We start from the raw sequence: 15,542 nt of genomic DNA, 5'->3' as shown, positions 1-15,542 counted from the left end.
ACACTTTTTGTCATCAATACAATACTAAAAGTTGAATAAGAGCTTCATTGAGCCTATCCACGTCAGCTGAAAAAATCAGCCAGTAATATTGCAACAATCATCCACGTCATCCATGTCATAAGAGCGTTCGGGAAAAAAATACCGAAACTTACGTGTCCTAATGGCCTAGAGTCAAGCCCACTTCTCAAAACGATTCACACCTTTGTCTTCTCTGTTTCGTATTCCTGCAAATCTCCGTTACCAACAACCCTTTCTTTATCAATCAATTATATCATTTATTCCTTTTTTACGGTTTCCTTTCACCTCCTCCCTATGTATCTTCTCCTATAAAGATCTTTCTTCAAAATTTTAACTCAAACCAAAATAAAAAAACCTCCACTAATAAAGGTAAAGCCTATGGCCATGGAAAATAAATAATTCAGAGTCTCTCGCTCTTCCTCTACTCTATAGCTATAAAACGGCGAAATCCACCGTGTTTGCCATCAAGTTTGCTTGCTTCAATTGTTGCAGCTTCATAACTCGTGCCCTGTTTGTCATATGAGTTCCCCACATACGATGCTGATTACGAGTTCATGACTCATGGAGGTCAGACCAGTGGGGAAGTCGGACAACGAACGGTTGAGAGTTCGCCGACGCCGAGGAGGTTTAGTGTATGATATCCATGGCCACTCAGGAGACGTGATACGAATTAGGATTTTGGGAGTGGATCTGATATCGATACTAGGTAAGACGAATTAGATTTAGGTTAGTGATTGTCTATCTTTTGAATCTTGGTTCCGACCAATCTATTGTTTGTGTTGTGTGTGTGCAAAGTGCTTTCCGTTTTGATTTCTTAGAATTAAGAAGTATGAAAACTAATCCATTGTTTGGAATAAAGTATTGGCCTTAACTGATACATGGTTTGTCTTCATGTTCTGTACAAGAAATTCATGGCATACACTGAAATTCTCTAAACATTTGAAGATCAAGAGGAGTTAAAAGAGGTTTTGACCTTCGAATGCTAGCAAGAAGGTGGATCAATGAGAAGCTTTTCGAATATACTCTGTACACATTCCTTTTACATATCCTTCTCTCCAATATTTGTGTTGCCAGTGTTAACAATGGTGGCTTCCCTAAACCCACGTCTGTTTTATTCTCCTTAACTAACAAAATGTGTTTCACGTAGCATTTAAAGCACTGAATTTTTCTCAGGGTTATGGAGATGGGGAAGAAGCTTGCAGAGAGGATAAGGAAGCAAAGGGGCTTACATTGTCCTGAGTGTATGTGCTTTAATCATTTCACTCTCACTATTAAAGCTTCTTATTTTTTTGTTGCACATACACCTGTAGCACTAATATTATTATTACCTTTTTTATAACTGGGTATAATATGCTTACGTGATATAGTTCAAATAAGAATATATATGATTTATAAAATTTGATTGTTACTGTTTTCAATGGTGTATATATGTTACTTTGTCTTATTTATTTTCTATGCAGCTAATTGTGGCTTTAAAAATTTATTTTCTACACCGAAGAAAAGAAGAAGCCCATGACTGTTTTAACGTTTTGTTCTCTTCTAGGCTCTGTAAATGTTCTTAAAACTGGTGTTTTGATGATTATGTGCCTCACATTTGTTTTTCTTTCTATGTATAGGTTAAATCACAGCTCATTGAATGAAAAAAGTACCTAACTCCGTATTTTCCAATGGTCTTACATAATTGTCTCCAGTGGGATCAGGAGCCTTATGCTGCTGTCGATATACTACAGATTCCACCAACATCATATCTTCAAAGGCAAAAAGAGGGAAGATGAACATGGCGACTTGAAGCCAGCCTCTATCGCTGAGGGTGGAAACTGCAGCAAACCATAGTAGACACTAGAAGGTGCTCGCAGGTAAACACTACATGTATTACGTCTTCTTTGTTGTTTTTTTATTCTCCCTTTCTTTATATGGCATCTTACTAGATATTTCCAAATGAAATTTGGTAGTTCATCATAAAACTTCTCTATTTGATTAAGAAAGGGGAGTCATTCACCAATGATGTTTTATGGTTACATGGATTCCAGTTTTATTCATATGAAACTCTAATACATGCTTATCGAACAAAACAATGTTTAGCGACATTTGTATTTATTAGTGAATTAATTTTTTTACATGGTTTCTCATATTGCTTCATGTGCACTGTGCAGGTTGAAGCAAAAGAAGTTTTTTTTTTCTGTTACAAAGCTTTCCCAATCTAAAGACACAGGTTTGGGAGAGAATGATTTACTTGATCATGAAGGAACTTTCTCTATCAGCTGATAAGGTTCGTAGTTTGTAATTTGCCTAAGTAGCTGAATCCTAACACTAATACTGAAGGTATAGTTTCTGAATTCTGATAAGTTGTTTGTTTTTCTATGGTTAGTATTGTTACAAGCTCCCTGATCAACGATATGAATAGCAAGATTGCTATGTATCTTGCAAATGGTATAACTCTCTAATACCGAATAATAGACGAAACCCTTTTTACACAAATTAGGTGGTACTTGAAACAAGCGATTGTGGATAAGAACTATGTTGTTTTAAGCTCTGTTAGTAAGTTCTTTTGCATGCTTCTTAGTTGCAAAACCAAAACTCAGGTTATGCTGCAAAATGATTAGTTTCATAAATATCAGCTTCTACATTGATATATATGTAGAAAATAAGAGAAAGAAGAAAAGCTTACAAGGATTAAGGATGTTAGGGGGCTTTAAAAGGATAAAGCACTGCAAGAAATGAACGGCAAAAGCAACATTTTGAAGTATTGGATATAACACGTGTTTTTTTTAATCGTGGGAGTATTCCTTATGTACTGCTATTAGATTACTTGATAAGATAAGAAATGTATTTCTTAATTTGCTTCACCAGTGCCAACAATCACAAAATTATAATTTATTCTTCCTTCTTTCAGGTTCTAATGATTGGTTGTTATTTGAGTTGTTGTGATTTTTAGTAGGGATGTGTAAAGGAAGATGGAATCTAACAAGTCAGTGTCGGAGGTTGATGATGAAATTGAGGGTGAGGATCGTAGTAAATAGGTTTGTAGTTGATCATTTTAAATTACGTTAGATTGTGTATAATCAAATTCATGATGAGAATGGTGACTAAGGTTGAAGTTTATAGCATAAGTACAAATGGCTGATCTATTTGTCTTCTTTATGTTTTCATAAAATTGTTATGGGAATGATTGAAAGATAGTGTTTTTCTTTATTATTCTCTTTGTTTTAATACTTCCACAAAATGTTTTATTCACTACATGATTTAGATTCTTACTTTATATATTTGTGATCTCATAATTCTATTTTGACATGTGATCAGTTCAAACAAAAGGTTAGATGAAAGTTGGTAAATAAAAATTTATTTATTTGGCCAAGATAATATCATTGTTTCAAATTTGTGTCCAATTCTAAATTTATACATTTCTAACCTATTAGATATAATATACTTTTGTAGATAAATTATCAAAAAGACAACTTAGTGATAAAGCAGTATAAGGAGTTGTATTAATCTTTGATGATGCAACTAAATAAAACATAAAATATTCAGAAAATTACTAAGTAATAAATTAATAAGTAAAATGAATAAAATTTGATATCTAATATGAGTTTGCAAAGAAGTAAGAAGAAAATAAAACATTAAGGATTATAAAATGGTAAAATAAAGAGTAAATAAACACACAAATTTATTACTTCAAATATATATGTAATAAGTTTGAATCAAGTTGAGTCTGTTTATTTTGCTACCAAAACAAATTTGAACCAAGTAGTAAACAATAAATCTATCAAATTTTCAAAACAAATTATTAATTTATTTTTTAAATATCTAAAATAAAATTAAACGTCAATATATAAATATATATATATATATATATATATATATGAATACATATATATAATTAAAATCATATATTAAGGATCTTTGATATATCATGCATATTATAATATTTTTTACAAATGATAAAGAATACATTCTAACATCGTATTCACATTTCATTCAAATAATAAGAAACCACAATAATTCTATTAAATAATATACCCAAAATGCACTCATACAACTTATGGCCAAACTTACAATCAAATGTACATTATGTCTAGCCACTTACAAACACATTCATATTAGATAAATTTATAAATACAATTTGTGTTTACTTATTTAAATTTCAAAATAGATTTTATTTATTTATTTATTTTAAAGGTCCATCCTAATATTATTTAGAAAATACACATCACAGAAAAAACTTACCAAAAAAAAATACAAAAACATAATTCGTTATAGGTTTGTTTTTCTAGAGGTACAAACAAAAAATATAATCCGAAAGAAAAATTACAAAAATGTTTTAATCTTGAAATATCTCACATGTAACTTTTGTACATTTCTTCATATGAAATGGCCAATCAATACATTTTTGACAATTTCAAAGCATATAAGATTTAAAATAAATTATCTTGATAACAATCATTAATCCAAACATATGTAAAGGTGAATGGAAAATAAATTTCATTATCATGTTTGATTTTTTCTAATTGATTTTTTAAAACAATACATAAATTATTATTCACCTCAGCATTTGGAATAAAATATTATTCTTATTTTACCTAAGATGAAGCTAATAAAAACATATATTATATAGAAGACTAATGTCACATTCAAAAAGCCACAATATATACCTTAAAAAACTCAATCTATATACATTTGTTTTATGGTTTTCTGATTTATTAATTCTTAATTCATTAAATTGTTTTAAAAATACACAAAATCAATAAATATTATAAAAAAACTATTTTTGGTCTATTAATTGACTGTAAATAATATCTAAAAGCATTTTCCGCGCGTAGCGCGGTCAGAAACTCTAGTTTATTTAGAAACGGGTAACCGAACATAGTTGACATCATACATGTGTTAATTATACTATATAAAAGAGGCTAAATTAAAGCTCCCTAAACACTGCCACATAGGCAAAAAAATCCTCACCAATCATTCAGCCATGTCATTTCGGATTGGGTTTGAAATTAAAAAAATTTAGTCACCTTTGCAGCCCATTTGACCCATCTCGCTACCCATTTAAACCATTCTCACCAGCCTACTAAAACATCTGGAGTTCTCTGATTCCTATCAGTTTTTATCTATTTGAAGCATGGATTTAATAACGTTATCGATTGATTCTGATCAAAGGCCCTAAAGCCCCATTCTCAGCCCAAAATAGTAAAAATCAATTTTTGGTATTTTATATAAACGTGTATTCCGTGTAGTTGAATAAGAAAGCCTAACCAATAGTAGTTGATACATGGTATAGTTTTCCATCAGTACCCACAGTCAAAATAACAAAATATTTTTCTTTCTAATATCAGAGTCATCAAATGCGAACAAGGTGACACGAAAACGTGGACGGGCCGCTAGAGATACGGAATAAAGTGAAAGGTATACACAAAATTTAATAGAGACATGTCTCGCACTAATTGATCAAACAATTACAATTATTCATTTATTTAATCAATTTTTTTGCGGACAGCTCCATCTGCGGGAATTATGCAACAACATTTCGCCCCTCAATTCTTTGACTGTGAGTTATCCATCTATTATTCACAAGAAACTAATACTATATAAATATATTATATATATATATATATATAATTAATTGATAATTTCGTACATATATTTTACTAATAATGCTTTTATGGGAAAAAATGTTCCCTCCGTAGGTGGCTGTGAAGTATGTGCGTGTATTTATTGACTAGATGAATATTAACACACATTTAAAATTTAAATCCATGCAGTGTCAAGAAAATATACACGTGCCATGCGAAGGACAATATTGCTATCTAAAAGTCAATGTTTTTAAATCCGATCCGGACAATGAACCGAACGATTTACCGGGTTGCTGGGTTACTGGGTCGACCGTGGATGAACTGCGGATTAATAAATAAATAAATTTTATTATATAATAATATATCAGCTATGTACAATAAAAAAAATAGAAACTAAAGTTTTAATTTTCTAAATGTTTTTTAAAAAACATAAAATAATAGTTTGGATATGTATATGTTTTATGTTTAAAAACTTTTAGAAAATACTTTACTTTTATTTTCATTTGACATACAAAATATCAAAAAGTAGTTTAGACTATCTAAAATTTTCTCCAACAAAGTAAGATTTACGACATCTAAAAAATCAAGACATAAAATTTATAAATATTTAAATGTCTAATTGAATAATAAATTATACTTCAAATACAAAATAAACCAAAAATAAAAAATTATTGTAATAAAATGTCGATAACGGAAATAAACTAACACCAAATCACATCAACTAATTTTAGTTATCTCTACCATCGTTCACTTCATTTTCTTCAGGTGGCATAGTGAAACTGAAATCTTCATCAAAATCTAAAAATCACAAATATAAAACTGAAAAAGAAAAACCTAACTTTTTTTGTCAGCATCTAACTTCTTAATTGTAAATTTAGAATATAAAATATAATCTAAAAACTTAATCAAAAACTTTAAAAAATGAAGTAAAAGTTATTTATTGGTTCGACCGGTGGTTCAACCGGTATCGGATTGCGGGTTTTACTGGATTTTTACGAGTTTTTACGGGTTTTTAAATATTGGGTTTTTCATAAAATCCAAACCGGATTTTTTCGGAATCATCGGGTTTACCGATTCAACCGCGGGTCCGGGTCGGGTTTCAAGAAGGATGGAAGGCAAGCACCAAATAGTACAACTACAGCTTCACATTAAAATAAATTAATTATGTAGACTAACCAACAACCAGTTTGATTACAGGACCTAACACATCTACGTCCGCAAGAAATAGACAAATCGATAGAGCTCAAGGAAAAGGTACATACTTTCTTACTTTATATGCATTATATATATATTCACATTAAACCATTAATACAACTTGCATCATCATAAGTTCTTAGTGTTCAATATATTTAAATTAAAATTAGAGGAACTTAAAATCGTTAATATAATCAGTATATTAACATATTTCTTAAATTCAATTAGTTATCTATTTATAAAAAAATGTTGTACACGAAAAAAAATAAGTTTTTAGATCGGGTCAACTAACCATTTACCTGATAATGGAGTTACCACTGGTTCCAAATACCTATTAAATCATCATCTTATAGTCGTCTCTTGACTATTTAATGTTTTCAGCCCCTTCAGATGTATCATCCTCCTCTGAAGCGAGAACAAACCCAATTTTAGAATGTCCATCATGTGGTGCTTTGGTTTGAGAATCTGAGAGCACCGGAAGAGACCCTAAAACAAAAGAATTACACTTCAGCATTTGTTGCAACCAAGGACTGATAAAACTTCCGCCTCTGAGACAACCTCCCCCATTGTTAGAAAAGCTACTGCAATATATACAATTTTGCGAGACAATCCGAGTCTACAATGCCCTCCTAGCTTTTACATCTATTGGAGCGAAATTAGATTACAGTGTTGTTTTTGGCAGAAGGTCATTCACATTCTGTATTCAAGGGCAGACTTACCACCATATCGGATCCCTCATTCCTAAGCCAAGTTTACCACCCAAGTACCTACAAATCTATATTTTTGATACGGCAAACGAAATTAAAAATCGGCTGGAAGCTTTAGGTCAAACAACCTCTGAAGGAAAAGCAGACGAAGCCACATTAAAAGTCCTTATAGAAATGATGGATGCCAACAATTGCCTTGCAAAAGTTTTTAGACGGGTTCGAGAATGCTATGAGGCAAACTCTGGACAAGATTTTACAGTCTCATATCTGATAAAGGGAATGGCAAACAATATGACTTACCTCAATCAAATGAGGTAGCTGGACTTATTGTTGGCGACATGTCAGACACTATCTGTGAGAGAGATATAGTCGTCCAGTTTCAGTCAACTAATTTGAAGGAGATACGAGATGATCATCCGCTATACATGAACCTCCAGTTTCCACTTTTGTTCTCTTATGGTGATTATGGTTTCAATACCGAAATCCTTTTGCATTTAGAGGAAGGAAGCTCGAGGACAAGAAAATTTCTCAGTATCCGGTAATTTTATGCTTCCCAAATACAAACGCGGTTAAAAGAAAGAATAACACTCATTAAATTTGGACAATTTTGTTACTTAATTAAACATGTTATCCGCGCGAAGCGCGGACACCGACTCTAGTTATACTTAAAAACAAATCAAACATCTATATACAGATAGAGAGATACATATATATTTTAGAACCACGTACATGTTTTGTATCTGAAAGCAATTGGCTCAAAAAACGAGTAAACCCTCCTCTGGATGTAACTAAAAATCAGGTGTACAGATTTGAGTTGCTTTCTATTGGAACCTTTAGAGCTTGAAAGAAGAAACAATGTCATGAATACTCAGGAACTTATATGGGCCTATATGAAAGCCCATTATCATTTTAAACACAGTATGTGTTTTGTTACATGCTAGTGTAAATATAACCTTTCTCTTTTACTTGTTTTACACCCAACCAAAAAACGCGGTAAATACGCTATAACAGTCCCACATTCCAGGATGTGGAGCTTCGTAGACCCCAAACAAATTCCTTCCCAACAATATAGTAGGGAGGAACACGTGTCCACCACCTTCAAGGCTAATTGTTTGTCATTAGTGTATGATTAAGATTATTAAGGCTTATATCAACCATGCCAAGTAGGAACCCTCCTTTTCTTCTTTCTCAAGTTTCCTTTTAGCCCTAGCTAGATTATGCAAAATCATTCACTTTTTTCAACGTTATCGAATATCACTGTAATTAATTGAGAAATTCAGATCTTTTAATGCTCTCATTTGTTGGATGTTCTAGTCTTTTTCTCCCATTTTTATTTCATATAATCTGAGATCTGGGGGTGAAATTAGGTTTTATGTTTTGGGGGTGATCTTGCTAGATTACACGCATGAAACGTACACAGCACACATGTGATTGTTTCTCAAGAACATGTATAAATCCCAATACATAAGCGGCCAGCGAGAAAAATTTGTTAGGTAACAAAAAGAAAATAAAAACGCAAATATTTATTCTTTTGTTTCCCTAACAGTTTCTTCTGATAAATAAATAAGCGTTTCACAGGTTAGATGATCTAGATTCAAGTGCTTCTCATGCTACTGGAATGATGACGAAGAGAAACTGTTTCGGATTCCCCGTCAAGAATCGAGGTAGCGAAAAGAAGAGAGCCTCCAAATCTTTCAGGGAAGGTGTCAAAATCGGATCAGAAGGTCTGTTTTCCATCGGCAAATCTGTAACGAGAGCTGTTTTCCCTGAAGATCTAAGAATATCAGAGAAGAAAATCTTCGACCCTCAAGACAAAACACTTCTCATATGGAACAGAATGTTGGTCATTTCTTGTATTTTAGCTGTCTCCGTTGATCCGCTCTTCTTCTATCTCCCCATTGTGGACAACTCGGGGAGCAGCTGTATAGGGATTGACACGAAGCTAGCCGTTACAACAACGACTCTTAGAACGATTCTTGACGTCTTTTATCTAACTAGAATGGCTCTTCAGTTTCGTACAGCTTACATAGCTCCTTCTTCTCGTGTGTTTGGTCGTGGTGAGCTTGTGATTGATCCTGCTAAGATCGCTCAACGGTATTTAACACGTTATTTCATTGTTGATTTCCTCGCAGTGCTTCCCTTACCGCAGGTAAAAATAAAAGAGCCTTGATCAACACTCTAGGTTTCATCAGAAGGACTTTATTAGGGTTTTTTTGTGTGGTTTTGTAGATTGCGGTATGGAAGTTTCTTCACGGATCGAAAGGAATGGACGTGTTACCTACTAAAACGGCTCTATTGAACATTGTAATCACGCAGTACATTCCAAGATTCGTTAGGTTTATACCGTTAACATCGGAATTAAAGAAGACTGCGGGAGCTTTTGCTGAAGGTGCTTGGGCTGGTGCTGCTTATTATCTCCTTTGGTATATGCTTGCAAGCCACGTAAGTGTATCTATACTTGACTCTTGTTTTGATTAGGTGTTGTTATGATTGTTACATTTACGTTTTTTTTTTTGGCAGATAACTGGAGCTTTCTGGTACATGTTGTCAGTGGAACGTAATGATACTTGTTGGAGATTTGCGTGTAAAGTCCAACCAGATCCAAAACTATGTGTTCAGATTCTGTATTGTGGGACCAAATTTGTGAGCAGCCGTGAAACAGAATGGATCAAGACAGTCCCTGAGCTTCTCAAGAGCAACTGTTCTGCTAAAGCAGATGATGCAAAGTTCAACTATGGGATCTATGGCCAGGCTATATCTTCAGGCATTGTATCATCAACAACGTTTTTCTCCAAGTTCTGTTATTGTCTTTGGTGGGGTCTTCAAAATCTCAGGTAAACTGCGTCAAAATCTATGAATGTACCAGTTTCTTGTGGGGTGTTTTAGACACTGTTCTAAAAATCAGTTTAGGCGGAAATGTTTTTTCTAAACCAATTTAAAAATGGATCTAGACATTCAAAATATCGGTTTAGGCACCTGCTTAAAGAATAATCTTGTATAAATTTTTTTTAGTAGCAGTCTAGCAATTTTTTGAATATTGATTTTTTAAACAAAAGATTATTTGTAAAATAAACAAAAATAGGTAAATTAGATTTGTAGTAAGATGGTAGAAAGAAATAAGAAGAGAAAGGAGAAGAGAGGAGTGGAAATTTGGTTATTTAGTGAATTATAGTTTTTTTGTTGTTATATGGCGAAATTTCCCTTTAAACAATATGGTGTTTCTTGCACAGCACGTTAGGTCAAGGGCTGCAAACAAGTACATTTCCAGGAGAGGTTCTGTTCTCCATTGCGATTGCTATAGCTGGGCTTCTTCTTTTCGCGCTTCTGATCGGGAACATGCAGACTTATCTTCAGTCACTTACCGTTCGTCTTGAGGAGATGAGGATCAAAAGACGCGACTCTGAACAGTGGATGCACCACAGGTCACTTCCACAGAACCTTAGGGAAAGAGTCAGACGATATGATCAATACAAATGGTTAGAAACAAGAGGCGTCGACGAAGAGAACATAGTCCAGAGTTTACCAAAGGATCTAAGGAGAGACATAAAACGCCATCTCTGTCTGAATTTAGTTAGGAGGGTAAGTCTTCAAAATCATAATGGTTAAACTTGCTTTACAAGGAACTAAGAATGTGTTCTGTTTGTGCAGGTTCCTCTGTTTGCTAATATGGATGAAAGATTACTTGACGCGATCTGCGAGAGGTTAAAGCCAAGTCTCTACACGGAGAGTACTTACATTGTCCGTGAGGGAGACCCGGTTAACGAAATGCTCTTCATAATCAGAGGCCGGTTAGAGAGTGTAACCACAGATGGAGGACGAAGCGGTTTCTTCAACAGAGGGTTACTGAAAGAAGGAGACTTTTGTGGTGAAGAGCTTCTGACTTGGGCACTTGATCCCAAAGCAGGCTCAAACCTACCTTCTTCCACAAGAACGGTAAAGGCTCTGACTGAAGTAGAGGCTTTCGCTCTCGAAGCCGAAGAGCTCAAGTTTGTAGCAAGTCAGTTTAGGAGACTTCATAGCCGACAGGTTCAACAGACTTTTAGGTTTTACTCACAGCAATGGAGAACTTGGGCTTCTTCCTTCATCCAAGCTGCTTGGCGTCGCCATTCGAGAAGGAAGAACGCTGAGCTGAGAAGGATAGAAGAAGAGGAAGACGAGATGGGTTATGAAGATGAGTATGATGATGATGATGCTGAGGAGGAAGACGAGAGGACTCCAGTGTTTACAAGAACCGAGTCTTCTTCTAGACTACGTTCGACGATATTTGCTTCGAGATTTGCTGCTAATGCATTGAAAGGTCACAGACTAAGGAGCACAGAGAGTTCAAAGAGGTTGTTGAATCTGCAAAAGCCTCCGGAACCTGATTTTGATGCTGAATAAATGCATTTATTATACACATAAAATGCTATATATATATTATGTAACTTGTTTCACAAACTTTTTAAGATTATTTACACGAGAGCCAATGATCCTTCAAAGACCTGCATTGCATTTTTAACAGCTCCTACGTCGATATCGGCTAGATTCCCAGTCTTTGAAGCAACAATGACACAGTTACTCCTCTCTTCTGCGTCTGGTACAAAGAGATTTGCTTTCTCTTCTGAAGAGAACAACCCAATACTGTAAGAAGAAGAACAACAAACACACACATGTCAGTTATTGAAAAATAACTGATCAGTGTCCGTCCTAATCAGATAAGTTTCACCTTGGTTTGTCTCTAGCATTAGCTAGTTGAATAGCAGCTGTGTTTGTAGCGATAACTCCAGCAGAATCATTTATCAGAGCAGCCAACTAAGTAAAGGTCAAGAAATGGAATCAAGTTAGATTAAAGTTTCTCAACCTTTTTTCAGTAGATACAAGTCAAATGCCTAAGGCTTAGAGATACCTGTCCTGGTGTTGTGATGAACACTATAGATGTATCATCACCCACATATTCTTCAACGTTTTCTCTCTCTTTCTCATGTGGAATCACATAGACCGGCTTGAATCCCCTGCCATTTTTTTCAGAATATGAAAATCGACATTTCAGCAAAAACATATACAACTCTAAGGTTGTATAGTTACCTTATACCCCTTGTTATCTGAGCCCATTTTGTAAGTGGAAGCAAACTATCACTATCTCCTTTTGATTGCATCGACGCCTTTGAATCTGATTCGATCCCATGGATCACTATAAACTTCCCTGTCTCCACTCCAGCTTCCCTGTACTTGTTAGCAACAACCTCTTTCAATCTCCGTGAAACCGACACCCTAAGTGGCAGCACAGGAGTCCTTGGAACACTCCTGAACGGTCTTCCTAACCAATCCTCCATCTGGTCATACCTGAAAACCATAAAACAGTCAATAAAACTTTCCATTCTGATTGCCTTGTGAAAGAAGCTAACTAACTCACATTTTATAACCTAATTCAGAAAGGTTGGTGTTTTCAGCTGTAAAGGTTTCAGATAGCATCAGACCAGCTCCAGCTGAGTTGACATTTGGGTAAATGTAGCTAACTCTGTCTCTAGCCGTTGTCATGAACAAGAACGCTGCGTGGCCTAACCCTGCGAGCTTTGTGGATAGAATCATGTCATAGTACCTTCCCTGTAACATTTAAAAGTTAATTTAAACATGTCTGATTAAAAAACAGAACAACAAAAAGGTTTTTTTTTTAAAAGGTACAAACTTTGAGAAGTCCGATCATGTCTGTATACTCAGCAGGTTCAGGCCAATGATCGTCTGGATCATACACATTAGCCCATCTCACGTTTTTATTTAACTCGTAAGTTTGTTTTCCTCTCTCTGTCGTTAAGACATCTACCTGAACACCAGGGTACCTTACAAACAACATGAAAAACGTTCAGACAATGTTCTGCATTTTCAGTAAAAAAGACTTTTTTTTTTAACTTTTTTTACCTGTCTTTAAGTAGCTGAATCGTCGGGAAAAATAGTAGATTCTCGTAAACACCGCCGGAGACGACGCAGCAACACCGTCGGACATCTCCTCTGATTTTCAGCGGCAAAGAAGCGAGCTCGACGGTGTAACCCATTGGGAACTTCAAGAACCCGTATGGGTTATCAGGATTATCCGGTGGTCTGGGGTCCTCTTCTTGCTTTCCGTCGGCGAAGAGTGAACCGTATTCGTTATTGAGGTCTTCACCGTCGTCGAATGGGTCGAGCCACGCGCTCTTCTTCTTCTTGAGGTTGACTGATACATCGAGGGATCTGGAGGGTAGCCGGGTTTGGAAGTTGAGGAAGACGAGTGGTTTGGTGGAAAACGGCGGCGTTTTGAAGAAGGGAGAAATGGGTTTGGGTGATTGAGGAAGTGAAGCCATGGGAGAGTGTTGAAGGTGTTTTGAGCCAAAGAATGGAAAAAGTTTTTGGATGTTTTGAATGTTTAAGGAAAGAGAAGAGATCACGTTCGAAACTAGGATAAGTGGGTCCCAATTGTTGTTACTTTTCCACCTTAGAATAAATTATTCATTTAATTTTGTCTCATAGTAATAAATCTTGAGATTACACGAGCAAAACATTCCCTAATATAGTAATCTGAATCATTAAGACATTAAGCATATGCTTAAACATTACAGTAATCAAACCCATCTTATTGTCGGGTCGAATAAAAAAAGAAGAACTAAACGATGACGTGACTGACAAGCGGTGACTAGTGAACGACCTTCTTCTCTTCTCTGTCTCTCGTCGTTCAGAAAGCTTTTCTGGGTTTTTTCTGAAGTCAAAAGGGTTTTCTCGTCGCTGTTTCAAGTCTTTTCTCTGTGATTTTTATCGCTTTGTCATTGTTTCTACCCACCGTAAGCAACTTGGCTTGGTTTGCTAGAAGATTCCTTAACGGGAATTAAAAGCTTCATTAGCTATATAAAGCGTAGATTTTTCGATACTACTCTCTCTAAATATGTTTTGGAATTAGCAAATTCTGTAGATTTAGTACTAGATCAGTGAATACCGAAGGAACATAACCTCGATGACTGCTTCGTATTCCTCTGATGCGTCCTCTTCTTGCGAGTCGTCGCCTTTGAGTTTGAGCGCGGCGGCTTCTTAAGGCTGTGAGGTGAAGCGGGTCTGTCTCCTCCTCTGGTACATGTGCGGCGGTGAGAAGGAAGCAGGTTAATGAGAAAGAAGACAATGTTGCGGCAGGTGTTAGTAACAGTGACTGCTTCGCTGATGGTCGGAAACGATGTGCCTGGACGACTACGCCTCAATCTGTTGAGAATGTACTCTCTTGGCTCTCTTATGTTTCGCATCTTTCTCTTTGCTTCCCTGCTTATAGTTATAGTTGAACATGGATCATTTAAGAAGTACATGTGGAACTTTGTGAACAATAAGGGGCCTACACAGAGCCAGTTCAGGTATGGAAGACAAGTCCCTGTGAAGACATCAAAGGCTGACCTTATAAGCAAAGATATTGTACGAAGAGGCTTTCGCAGCGTCAGTCCAAGGTTTATTTACTCCTTCATGCAAGCAGTTGGTCTCACAAACGACCATCTCATGGGCTGCTTCCGATACCAAGACTGTTGCGTAGTTGACTAGTTGCAGAGACAACAACAACAACGAAGGCCAAAAAGAAGAGCGAGAGTGATAAATAAACTTAAGTGCAATCCTGAAAGCTAATTGAGTACCATGCATATTGTTTCCTTCCAAAGATTATTTAACACAACGAGATTTTGCTACCGTACGCTCAAGTGTTCTGTTTTTATTTTTCTTGCGTTGTATAGAGATGTTTTTGGGTTATGCTTAGTACAATGTTGTCCAAAAAAAATGAAAAGATATAGCTGTGTTCGTTTCTTCGCCGCAAGACGCAGCCGTAGCGACCAAAAAATAAACGGGAATCATGGCAACACCCAACACAGTCACAGATGACCGCAGTGGCAATTAACAACACACAACACCGATGACGCAGCGGCAATAGAAGGGACGCTGAAATTTGTAGCGGCACTGACGTTTCGTTTTTTGTGACTCCGGAAATCTGTTAGCGGTTACTTTAACTTCAGATTCTATTATTTGATCATCTTCACTATGATTTTTCTTGCCTTTTCTGCTGCGTCTAGCAATTGAGAAACGA

At 35.5% G+C, this 15,542-nt stretch overlaps 2 protein-coding genes across 2 annotated transcripts; one reads left to right on the top strand and one right to left on the bottom strand.

The window, feature by feature from the left end:
- The first annotated feature begins 80 nt into the window (after window positions 1–80).
- Window positions 81–12,088, top strand: LOC111211018 (putative cyclic nucleotide-gated ion channel 7). Its single transcript, XM_048782371.1, has 10 exons — window positions 81–724; window positions 924–1,259; window positions 1,635–1,874; window positions 2,172–6,839; window positions 7,161–8,979; window positions 9,065–9,635; window positions 9,716–9,928; window positions 10,007–10,320; window positions 10,717–11,065; window positions 11,135–12,088. Exons 5-10 carry the CDS (start codon window positions 8,933–8,935, stop codon window positions 11,864–11,866), a joined length of 2,226 nt encoding a protein of 741 aa, XP_048638328.1. The 5' UTR covers window positions 81–724; window positions 924–1,259; window positions 1,635–1,874; window positions 2,172–6,839; window positions 7,161–8,932; the 3' UTR covers window positions 11,867–12,088.
- Window positions 11,851–13,855, bottom strand: LOC106346796 (photosynthetic NDH subunit of subcomplex B 1, chloroplastic). Its single transcript, XM_013786230.3, has 7 exons — window positions 13,382–13,855; window positions 13,152–13,302; window positions 12,879–13,069; window positions 12,551–12,808; window positions 12,372–12,477; window positions 12,192–12,277; window positions 11,851–12,106 (listed from the first exon to the last, which is right to left on the bottom strand). Exons 1-7 carry the CDS (start codon window positions 13,798–13,800, stop codon window positions 11,938–11,940), a joined length of 1,380 nt encoding a protein of 459 aa, XP_013641684.1. The 5' UTR covers window positions 13,801–13,855; the 3' UTR covers window positions 11,851–11,937.
- Between the last annotated feature and the right edge of the window lie 1,687 nt (window positions 13,856–15,542).

The sequence above is a fragment of the Brassica napus genome, chromosome A6 (genome assembly GCF_020379485.1).
Source record: "Brassica napus cultivar Da-Ae chromosome A6, Da-Ae, whole genome shotgun sequence".
Lineage (NCBI taxonomy): Eukaryota > Viridiplantae > Streptophyta > Magnoliopsida > Brassicales > Brassicaceae > Brassica > Brassica napus.
This window is presented reverse-complemented; position numbering and strand designations above follow the sequence as displayed.